The sequence below is a fragment of the Ruditapes philippinarum genome, unplaced genomic scaffold (assembly GCF_026571515.1).
Source record: "Ruditapes philippinarum isolate M1 unplaced genomic scaffold, ASM2657151v2 ctg9725_1_1_1_1, whole genome shotgun sequence".
NCBI classification, from domain to species: domain Eukaryota; kingdom Metazoa; phylum Mollusca; class Bivalvia; order Venerida; family Veneridae; genus Ruditapes; species Ruditapes philippinarum.
Window position 1 is genome coordinate 40445 of NW_026852281.1, and position 12493 is coordinate 52937.

Consider the following 12493-nt stretch of genomic DNA (forward strand, 5'->3'; position numbering starts at 1 on the left):
TGTTCAGAAAAGGTTGATAAATCTACTTAGCAAAAAATCTCATTTTAGGTATTTTCAGAGATAATTGACTCCGTTGTCACCTTAATATCAGCAAAGCAAGCCTTTAATTAAAGGTGATAATGCATGGCGGCATTAGCTACCCACAGTCAGACAAAAATCTCGGTAATATGGTGGTTTCTTATTATTTCGTAAATTCCTTGAAGATAAGAATTGCCTTTTCATATATCATGAAAATCATACTTGAGAAAAAATTAGCAAGAATTTGAGAAAAGTAAAAGATTCAAGTAACAATGTACAATGTTATGTAACTGGTTTTGTAACTGATTTTGCATGGATTGTAAGTATCGTTTGCAATGTGTAAACTACATTTCATTTTGATCAATTCGCAAAATTTTCCTTTTAAGTATATATATCCAAATTTTCAAAAAAGTAAGCATGAATCTTGAGCATGCTGCTTTAATTGTCAAAATATTTCGGTTGTTTTTATTGTAAGAGCCAACAATATACCAGTAAGAAGTCAACATTAAATCATTTGTTCGTAAATATGACTTTTGATTTTCTTTCATTTGAAATTCCCAAAATAACATAACTGCAGGCTTCCTTATCTGTGTATAAATTTGTACAATAATTGTCCCTAGTCTAAACTTTATTAAATGGTCACATGTGCAAACATTGCGTGGTTCACAATACGTAAAATATATCATTTTAAAGTACAAATGAAAACATACACAAAACAACACAAATCTTACTGACATAAAACATATGTCATTTTTAATCATGAGAAATTTATATGGGCGATTAATAGTATAATTAGTTCAAAACAAGTTGTTACGAATTTACGCGTGCTTAAACTATTTGTAGACATAGTTTGCTGTAAATAAGAAATCTATTGCCACGTGGTTTACTCGTGCTAGACATTAAGCATATGGTTTATCTCTTGTGTTCTTGATTCTATGTTGTATCCCTTTTTTATAAATTCGCAATGTATCTGAACAAATATTGATAAAGTTTGATAAAAACTGTATTATAGGAACATAATTATTTAGCTAAAATTTATTTTCTAATAGTTGAAATATATTTATCTATACCAGCTTAAGAAACCATACATCTTAACCTATTAATCGTTCTTGCTACTAGTCTTTCGAGTATACTACCTGGAAACAGTGCACGTATCATGGGAGGTAACATGGTCGTGACCAGAGAAGGTCTTGAACCCATGAGTCATTGGCTAAGAGGCAAACATCCTAAACGCACCTTTTAACAAATTTATTTTTGCGGTGAGTTGCAGACGATTTCTGTCCCGTGTTTTTAGGATATTGTCATTAATTTATTGCGTCTACGTGGTAATATTTGGATTGACCAAATATTTTGGACTGATGACAATAAAAAAACAGCTGTCATGTACTATGAGCGAACCTGCCAAACTTTTAACATTATTCGTCATTTTGTTTGTTTTTGTGTTTGTAACTTTGATAGCAATAATCAAATGCACGTTCGCGCACATATCGAAACGTGTATGCACATTAAAAGATATTAGTGCAAATAAGATATTACGCGAACAAAAAATCTGAAAAAGGGGCAATCTTGAAAAACAATACAAGACAAATTCAGGCTCAGTTTGAACGAGTCTGTTCACGAGAGATAATGAAAAGTGAAACATTTATAATCCCCCCTGCCCCCCTCCCAGCACCGATAAAGTCACCAGTTTCTTAATAGTATTTCAAATGACTTTCCCCGTATCATTTGGAATGATAATTGCTTCTTTATCAATTCGGCGAAGGAATGCAGAGGGTTTTTAGATTCTTTCTTGCACTTACAATACAACAAAGATGGCTCTGTTCAGTTGAGATAAAATTGAAGTCCTGCTAACAGACATGAACTTAATATTTACAGTTTATTTTACAAGGTAAAAAAGTTTACAGAATGACAAAAATGTGTTTGTTTTTCAATAATAGAACACTTGTTTCTTATAAATACATCCTTTATATTCTGAAATTAAACAAATACCAATGGTAAAAATCAAAGCACAGAAGGCGCTGAATTTGTTTGGGTCTCAGAATGTAAGAAAGGTGCAGGTTGTGAGATTATATGTTTAGTGCCACCAATGCTTTCCAGCGTTTTAATTGTAGTAAATTGGCTATAAGACTAATTGCAACACTGATATTCAATCCAATGTTTATTTGACTTTAACAATTTAAAAAAATAAGTTACCTTTACTGGGATTTGAACTCCAGACCTCTCGCTTCCTAAGCGAGCCCGAAAACCCTTCAGCCACGGTTAAATTTATATGTGAACGGCCTGAAGAAAACCATATTATTCTAAATTAGGGCTTGTAACGACTTTTAACTGTTGTTTAACACAGATGTAAATAATCCTGAAGCTTACTATAAGCATGTATATTCATAAAGAATCAAAGGGCTTCATGTTCTTTGGTATTTTCTGATCTTTGCAATCTAAATCGTACTGTATATCTGTATGCATTTTCCTGTATAAGTTTATTTTTATGTATTATAATTCATTTTGTAAGGCACATACGGAATTCTGCATAACTAGAGTTGCATCAAAAAATCATTTATGTACTTTTTTTACGACAGCCACACTTTATCCTTGTAAATCATGGCTACTTCCTTAACAAAAACAATTAAAAAAAGAATTTAACCAAAAAAAAATTTCCTCGACTGGGATTCGAACTCGAGACCTCTCACTCACTAAGCGAGCGCGTTACCACTGTACCACGGAGAAGTTATACACAGTATATCTGAATAATATCAAGTCATTCTAAATTTAGAACTTCCATTGCATTCAGGTTTGTAGGCCTAATCCTTATTAATTTCGAGGTATTTTGTTCAAGGTAAACCTGTTATTTAAAATTGAAGTAAATATTTTAGCGAAAATCCTCTCGCCCAAACAGTCCGACATGTAGAATCTATATATTCCACTACTCGGTTTGTGTAGTATTCGGTAATCTACATGGCTAAAAATAGTATTTTCATTGATAAAATCATATTCATCCGCGTAATTTGTGATTGTGCATTTATTGACAATTCTATAAGCCAACGCTATTGTTTAACTTTAAATGCGTTGTAATTTGTTGGATACTTGTAACAAAATAAAATATTTCTTTCTTTTAAATCGCTAGTTTTAAGCTGTTTTGAGAACTACTCGTTGTTAGGTTTGTCATAAACTTCTGTGTCAGAGATTGAATGTCCGCTTTGTATTTAGTTATTTTCGATCAGAAAATACCAGAAAACAATATTAGAAATCTTCGACCATTCGGGAATTACTTTGCTTGAAAATTGATGCGCCTGTCTTTGACCATCTTTACGCAGTGATCTCCCCTGAATTTTTCGGCTTTAGTGTACATACAAAAGGGAAGTAACCGCTTCAAAAAAGTGGACTACTTTCGGCATTTGCAATTAAGAACATTAGACTCTGAAATTTCGCTACCATTATTTGTTTGGTCTGACGACCCAAACAAATAAAAACCCATAGACATTACAAAGGTATCAGACATTTCAATAGACTAAACAATTCAATGCCACTGTATGAACTCTTGAAAAGGGCGATTCTACGAGAGCTACAAAATAATAATAATAATAATAATAATAATAATAATAATAATAAAATCATGAAATAATAAATGTTGATTGTAAATTAAAATGATCAATAAAACATTACGGAAACAGCTTCAATTTATCTATTATACTGCTCAGTTTTTATGATATACTTTCTCTACTTTAAATTTAGGACAGTCCACGATCAATTTAGGAATTTCAGTACTTTGATACCTACAGTATACGGCACGGGCTTGCATATTGATCTGATGCTGTGCTCGTGAAATAGGTATGAATTCATTTGTAGCTGATGTTTAATTGATAACATAATCTATCATCATGATAAAAAGATATGCATAACCACACACTTAAACGGCTTTCCGTAACAGATTTCATCTCTATAAATAGCAAATCATTAAGTTGCAAATAGCACATCATTAAATTGCTGACTAGCAAAATGTGAACATTTTGACAAAAAGGTAAGCAATTTATGCACCCTTCACAATAATGATGTGCGGGGACCTGCATAATCAATTAAACGTTTAAAGTTTTGATACGTATAAATTGAATGCAAACTGGATATGGAAGTTAGATATAGCCGTTTACATCATTTACATTATTCATGCCGAGAGATTATTGTACTTGTTCAACTTGAGATCTTTAACTATAAAAATCATAAAACGGTATGGGGATATTTTCAACACTTACAAGCATGGTGTCTTAAAGGCCCATTATTCCGCCGGAAAGCTTTCATTTATATTTCTCAAAATCTTATTTTTCATTTTTTGATATTCTTTTATAGTTTATAACAAGTTACTCATTGACCAATTACCTGAACTGTCTTCTCATTTATAGTGACTTAGTAAACTAAACTACATAAATTAAACTACTACATGTACTTTGTTTACTATTTGCTAATTTTATGACATATTATTTCACATTCAGCGCTTTTTCCTTCAGCTAACAAGCATCTTACGTGCTCTTAAACATTTATTTTAACGTTATAAAACTCATGTTTGATCTTTCTTAAAAAGTAAATATTTATTCATTTCTGGGGTATAATGTACATGTACCTTTGAAAAGACCATGCGTTTTTTTTCTTTTGTTTTTTGTTTTGTTGTTGTTGTTGTTTTATTGTTTTTGTTGTTGCTTTAATAAATATTTCCATGTTTGTATAGTCAGATTGAATACATTCAGTATATTCGAGAGGGTGGTGCACGGTCCTCGACTTTAATCATTAATCGACAGAAGGGCGATTTAGCCCCTATATAACCTATAATACCATCTTGAATTTCATGGACCACAGTATAATTTGACCTTATCTTTCTCGATATAATTACAATTCAGATATTCCCCCAAATAGATTCTTCAAATATACTAGAAGACCTTTCACCGAAACCCCCTCAGATACTGTACAGCTTTAAAACACTTACATTTTAATAATGTACTGTATACTGTATATTGTTTATTACGTTTCTGTGCTGATGTGTTGTTGGTGCTTAAAGGCCCATTGTGCCTCAGAAAAGCAATTATTTTTATTTTTCAAAACCTTATTATTGGTATCTTGATAGTTTCCAAATCAGTTACTCATTTGCCGCATAGATGAACTATCTTTTGGAGTTTTTCTCTATTGGTAATTGGTGTAATTATAGTGAATTAGTATTTTGTATGGAAGTCAAAATCTGTACATTCCGCGACTTTTACAACACATTACTGCACGTTCAGCTCTACTTCCTTCAGGCATAAGGTGCCTTTAAAGGCATACAATATATGTATAATGTCAGTTCCCTTTTCTATACGATATACATGTATAATGGTAAATATTGAGAATCAAACATCATTCAAATTGACTTTAATGCTGTTCATTCATTAATTCGATGTATAATATTCCTTCAAAACAAAATCAAATTAGTCAAAAATTAAGTATAGCAGATATAACAGACGAAAATCATTGTAAAAAAATTGTTAAATTATCAATTTTATATTCAAAGCATTTAAAATACAAGCACGTACCTGTTAGAAACATAAAAATCCCTAATAAATAACTGAATTTATCCATTATTAGTGTCTCCGCCTTATCTTGATATAAAATAACAACAGTCAAGCAGAGAAGCTAACTATCTTCTGTATACATGTATATTATGTGTACATGTATACGGCAAGCAGACGATACGAGTAATTTGTTATTTCTGGTTCACATATAAACGGAGGCAGGTCAGATTTTTTCTCTCACTCTCTTATACATTTATTGGTCTGATTTTATAAATCTTAATAATGTCTTTTTCTCTGCGCGCCTACGCAAAATAGCTGGCAATTATAAGGATTATGGCAGAAGGCAAAACTAGTTCCGAAAAAAAAAGTTCCGAAGACGATTGTTGTTTTCCTGATTGACTTCATATTATTACTGTTAAGGCGCAGTGGGTTTATGTAGTCATTCTTAGATTTAAAGAAAATATATAAAAGAAAAACTATAATTTGGATGTTCTTTATTATTCCTTATTTATCGTGTTATTTAAAGGTTGGTTTAAGGTGACAACAGACACTTTCCGTGGTACTTACATAAATGTCATTTAAACAAAGTTATTTTAATAATAATTGTTATTTATTTAATCTTTGTGCATTAAATGTCGTTGATCATCATAAAAAATAACATATTTGAAAAAAATGCCTTTGTAAATGATTGATTTTGAATAAAAATCCTAAAATTTTAAATCGTCATATCAAAGTCATTTTTTAATTTTTTGTCATCAAACTTTTTGAAAATAACCATACTTATATTATCTAGAGAACCGTGTCTCAATTTTTTTCTATCTTTTCTCAAAAAAATATTACGTAACGTCAAACATTTTATGCGACTTTTTTCACCATACATATTACGTAATTAAAGATAATTAAGTCGCCTATTGAGCAAACAAAAATCCCTGACACGGTTCCCTCCGTAAATGAATTTCCTTTCATGTGCTTTAAACCGCATGTTAATTGCTTGATTATTAAAGAAGTTATGCCGATTCAAAGTTAGTCCGACCCGCATCAAACGAAGTGTCATAAATCGGCTGTTCTCTCTCAGACCCCTACGTTTCACGCTAAATAATTGCATAATACACAAATATCGCACCAGAGAGGGTCACAAGTTGCGGTAACATACTCTAACAACATTTTATGACCCAGTGACATCTGACCAATTAAAAAGCTGCTGATTGATATCAGTTTATAGCTGAAATTTCTTCAATTCTTAACGTGATTTACTGATCGTCTGGTATCTGTCTCACATGTCACGTGACTATCGGTAAAATTTGAGGCACTCAGTGGGGGGAAATGGAACGCATTTGCGCACCGCTAGCGGGGTACTTAATTGTTTCCTTTTTGAAGTTTATTATTATTATCATTAGCATTATTATTGTATTATACCAGTATCACTCTGCCTGTGTATTCGTGTATGAAATTCCGTTAAAATACAAAATAAAATAACAAAAAACTAAGCTTCTGACAGTCTTTTAAAGTCCATGGTAGATGTACAAATAAGCACGGGATATTATATATCTTTTCCACCAAATTGATAATGCTTCACATATTTTAATAGAAATAAAAGGTATTACTAGATCATTATGATCTGGCCTTCTTGACTTCTATTATGAATATCATCTATGCACGGCATAGAGATCCAGTTTCTACCGGGATAGTCTTTTAGACAATAAATTTCATACTTTGTCCCAGATTTATTAGTACTGTGTCCGATTTACTGACGAACAATTTATTTTCACTGAGAATATATTTTAATATCTTTTTTTTATTTATAGAGAAAAAATCATCCTGAGACAATCTAAAATGGTTTAGAAATTTGTCAGGGACACCTTTCCACAAGTCACATAGGCGTTCACATATAAAAATGTTGTCTGTTTTTGTTGTTGTTTTACTTGACATTGTTAGAAAACGAGGTTGAATGTAAAGTAAGCCCTTGAATCGTACAAAAGTCTATCAACTCAACGTAATATCTATCAGATTAACGGGACAGACAAATTATTTTCACACATTATGGATATTTTAGCAGCTACATTTTTAATCAACCCCGTGGTCGTGCGATTTGCCGCTATGCTTAATTATTTATGTTTCATACATTATGTTACGTACATTGGCCGACAATTTCTTAATTTATAAAAAAGGCTAAATGTTGAGATATTCATAAAAGATGTACGTTAGTTGTACGATACATGTTTTACGAGAAGTATGGACCAGTATGGACGTGTAATTCACGGATATATGGAACTACCGATTTCCCTCATTGATGCCTCAACAGGGGGCGGAGCGTTATCGATAATCGACAGGTTACCCGAATAGCAGATACAAATAGTATAGGTTCCGTTTTAAAACGTTTAAAAACACATTTTTTGGACTAACTGCTTCCAAAATTAAATCACAAATGTGTTCAGAAAAGGTTAATAAATCTACTTAGCAAAAAATCTCATTTTAGGTATTTTCAGTGATAATTGACTCCGTTGTCACCTTAAATGGTTTTAGGATATTTCATACAATAATTAACCTTGAAAACATCATAATCTCAAACATTTACATTTTATCACGTATAATAAATAAACATATCAATTTAACAAAATAAAAGTCGTTTAGTGCTTAAAAATATCTTTTGTCCAATAGAATTGCAGTATTTCAAATGAATCATTACACATTTACTTTGATAAATCTGCTAAATTTGATCAGTCTAGTAAATGAACTGTTTTATAAAAATCATTTCAAATACGCCGTTCTTGACCAATTTAATATTGTAAATGCTTACCTATACTTAAAATATCACCATAATAAATGTCGTAAACTTCGTCTGTTTATAACGTTTTGTAAATTGAATTTTACTTTAAACTTTCTTACATCATTGTTACCTAAGTTCAAAATAAGCCAGTCCGGTACAAAATAAACCAATCTAAGAAATGACGTGCATTAACGGTTAAGGTACGTGACCTTCAACCCAGGAATCTTTGGGTTCGAGACCCTACTGGGGCCACGGCAATTTTTACCCACCAATATTAGTAAAGTTGAATCTAGAATGGCTGAAATAAGTTTCAAGCTTTCATCGAAATCGGGCATAGATATAAAAAAATACATACTTTATATATTAATCATGTTTGTTAAAGATTGAATGTATTCAACGCAACACAGTAAAGTGTATATTATGATTAATTCATGTATGAATTTGTAAAAAAAAAAAACAGCCAATACTTATGCGTATGCGTAAAAGTGCAAAGTCAATAAAATTATGTTGCGTGCGAAATAAAACTGTGTTTAAGAAAATAATAAATTTTCTCAAGTGGGGTTGATAAGATTATTGGGAATAGTTAACTTTAGTGTTTGACTTCAGATAAAACAATTAGAAACATTCCGGGAAGCGCAATGAACCCAGTCCTTAATCTATTATACCCACACCAATTCATATTCAAATATTTAAATAAAAAAAATACAAAATTGTACTATATTTTAAACACATACCACAGAGGGAGGGGGATGGTAAAATGTAGGATCGCTAAATTACTTTCGCAGTCAGGTGAGTATACATAATTGTAAATAAAACATTTACCGCCCAAAATTACGTAATAATACTCTTGTATCATTTTCATTAAAATGTTTATAAACAAATTTAAGATGTGGGAGATGATTTGTCACCGATTGGCCAAGTGTGATGCTTTTTATATCCACCGTCCCATAAATGGATAAATTATAATTATGATGAAACTTTAAAGTCAGTATAGGGAATGTGTTGTTGTTACGTTTAATATCAGTAAGCTAAACTAATTTACATAGCAACATATTGTATATTATTTCACAGGCATTTTTTATTCAATCCGAAAGATAAAGTAAAAAAACAATAGACACATTGTACATTTTACTTTTCTGTAAATTAACAATAACGATAATATTAACAATAACGATATTATATTTATACCATGTGTAATCAATTTTATTTACTCTATCAAGAAATGTTACGTTTTAATGTCAATGAAACAAATATCGTACAAACATTGCTATATCTGCTGTCAAATAATATTGCGGCGTTGCGACATATAACGGCGCCACTTTGTGTTATTTCCCTCGAGATTTGAGTATGATTTGAGTATTATTTTACAATATATATGACACGAAAAAGTATTATAATATGCGCTGTTTCAACTTTACTATTTACAAGATATATAAATTCAGTAACATCATATTATGTACAGTTTAATCATTATTTTTCTAGATAAAGGACTATCAAAATGTACAATATTAAAATGATAATCCTTAAGCTCTTATTTAACTAAAAACCGGCGGTTTTTGATGTTGTTTTGTTGTTGTTGTTTGTTACTTGTTGGGTTTTTTTTTGTCCTCGGAAGATGAAGACTTTTATTTACTCCGTTTCTTATGAAAATGTGCTAAATTTCTGTGTCTTATGAAGAATAATACCAAACTAAGGACATCTGATATCAAATGTCGTGCATGAACTGTTAAAAACACCTATCTTAAGAGGTCGCTTGTAAACAAAGACCATCATATTTTTCCATTAACCAACACTGGTCTTTGTCCACAGGTTTGACGGTAACATTTCGTGTATATTGATTATTTTCTGTACAATTATTGCACCATTCAACTATACAGACAGCGGACAACAGTTCAGACAATTTCTGTCAGTTATCTACTTCAAAGGTGACAGTCAAACTTGTAAACAAGTCAAGATGCTATTATTTCTGAATTACAAAGGAAAATGGAGTCGATTTGTAAACGAAAGGAAAAGAGAGTTGGTGAAAAAATAATTAAGGTATTTTACACATTCGATGTACAAATGTACAATGAATTTGTTTTTGATCAAACCGTATTCCTATTTAAGAGCATATTTGTCCATATATTTTATAACCATATAATCAAATGCGTTTCTGGACAACGACACCCGCAGACGAGACACGTCAAAACTAAATTTAGTAGTTTATGCCTAATGCCGCTTACGCTGGACCCGGAATATCAAAAAGTCGGTGTTTCAATCCTGATTTCACTTTCTAGTTATGTTAATGCATTACATATCAAAATATTAATTTTGCTAAATAAAACATTTGTTAACCATTTCCCTCATATAAGCGTGTTTCGACGGCTTTTTGACGCCCCCCCCCCACTGTTTGAGACCTCAAACAGTGAAAAAATGCCCTATTTAGGCCCCAAACACTGGTTTTCGTTTGAGAAATGTTGTTAAAAAAGTGACCACTTTTTTGGCGCCGTCCCCCATCCAAATGTTACATCAGGGGGTTGCCAGAAGGGGGATGTGCCCCCTTCTGTTTGGGGGGGGGGGTTGAAGAGGGACGGAGTCCCCCTCATCGCCAAGACAATTTTGGACATGTGACAGGCTAAAAATGGCCTCAGGTCGATCTTAGGGTAACTAGTAACCGACGCTGAAAAGCCTTTTACTCTATCTCAATTCATTGAGAAGTTCAGCACTTTGAAATCAGTTTTGATGGAAAAAAAAATGCAAAATACCGATTTTTGGCAATTTTGAGACGTCCCCCTTTTGCTATGGTAACAGGAAATTTACGATTGAGCATGCTGTTACAGAGGCTATGGTGTAGTTAACATTTGTGCCAAGTTTCATCAGTATTGAAGCATTTTTCATAGTTTCATAGCAGTTTGAACTTGTTACAGGAGGCTTTTCAATGAAAACGGCCGTTTTTCGCAATATGCTCATGGGGTAAAAGGTTAATATGCACGTGTTCATATAAATTCACATTTTATTCTGCTGAACTACTTGACTACAGCAGACATTCTGTACTGTAGATAATAAAAGTGTCAGTATTATATTGTTGACTTATAAAGCTCAAGGTTATATATTTAAACGGTTATATATTCAAAAAGAACTAAAACTAAAGCAGAGTTACTTAACGAAAGTCTTGCTCAAATCCACCCTAAATCCATTAATTCTTTAAACATTATTTCTCCATTTTATCTTTGCATGTAAAATCAAAATTGACATATAACACAAATATTGTATCTATATGATCCTTAAGCTATTGCAAAATTGCTTTTCACTTATATCATTTCCGGTTCTTTTTATTTATGTATGGGTAAGAGTTCGTATTAAGACGACCGTAGGGAGTCTTATCGAACTCTTACCCATATAACTGCAAATCGGCTCTTACAACTCGATATCAGATAAAGATACAGAAAATGTCACCTTTTTAATTAAGCATAACATTGTTTTTCCCCAGCAGTCACGTACAAACAAGGATGGGGTCCAATTACTTAATCTGGCATGTAAAACAATGAGTTTTCAACAATACATAGGATTGTTAATTCAATTCATTCCTGTCATATGAAACAAAATAATGTTTTGCTTACTTTTTCTAGAAAATATAAACAGTCAGCAATTAATAATTGACATTTTTCTTACAGTTAAAAAGATATCAAAAAGTTACTGTGTTCTCATTTGTCTCTGCGAGCTGAGCTCCACGTGCATTATCTATGTAATAATTTGAATGTATCCTCACATTGCTACAGTGTTATCAGCCTTTTTAGAAACACCTGACCTGGCTAATTAAAATATGCCAATCACAATTTTCACTATCAGCACTGGTTTCTTCATGAAAAAGCAGCTACACTAATTACTGCCGAGTAAGAGTCGATTTGTAGTTATACATGTATATAAACAATTATTTTTAACTATTATCCTCTCAACACATATTTCATTTCCACGTTTTCTATTTAATATTAGCAAAGCTAGCTTTTAATTAAAGCTGATGATGGCGGGCTTTAGCTTCCCACAGTCAGACAAAAATCTCATGGTGGTTTCTTATTATTTCGTAAATTTCTTGAAGATAAGAATTGCTTTTTCATTTCAGACTTATATTCAAAGACAATTATTACTAATTCTATACTAATGAATCATGGAGAAATTAGAAGAGTTTATACAAATTTCAGAA

General features: G+C 31.8%; 1 protein-coding gene across 1 annotated transcript in view; it reads right to left on the minus strand.

Moving 5' to 3' along the window:
* The window catches only part of LOC132755246 (protein crumbs homolog 1-like), a 36362-nt gene extending 30555 nt beyond the window's left edge, over positions 1–5807 (minus strand). The window contains exon 1 of the mRNA XM_060746080.1: positions 5568–5807. Within this exon, the coding sequence (XP_060602063.1) occupies positions 5568–5613 (46 nt within the window). The 5' untranslated portion in view covers positions 5614–5807. The remainder of the gene's footprint in view (positions 1–5567) is intronic.
* Between the last annotated feature and the right edge of the window lie 6686 nt (positions 5808–12493).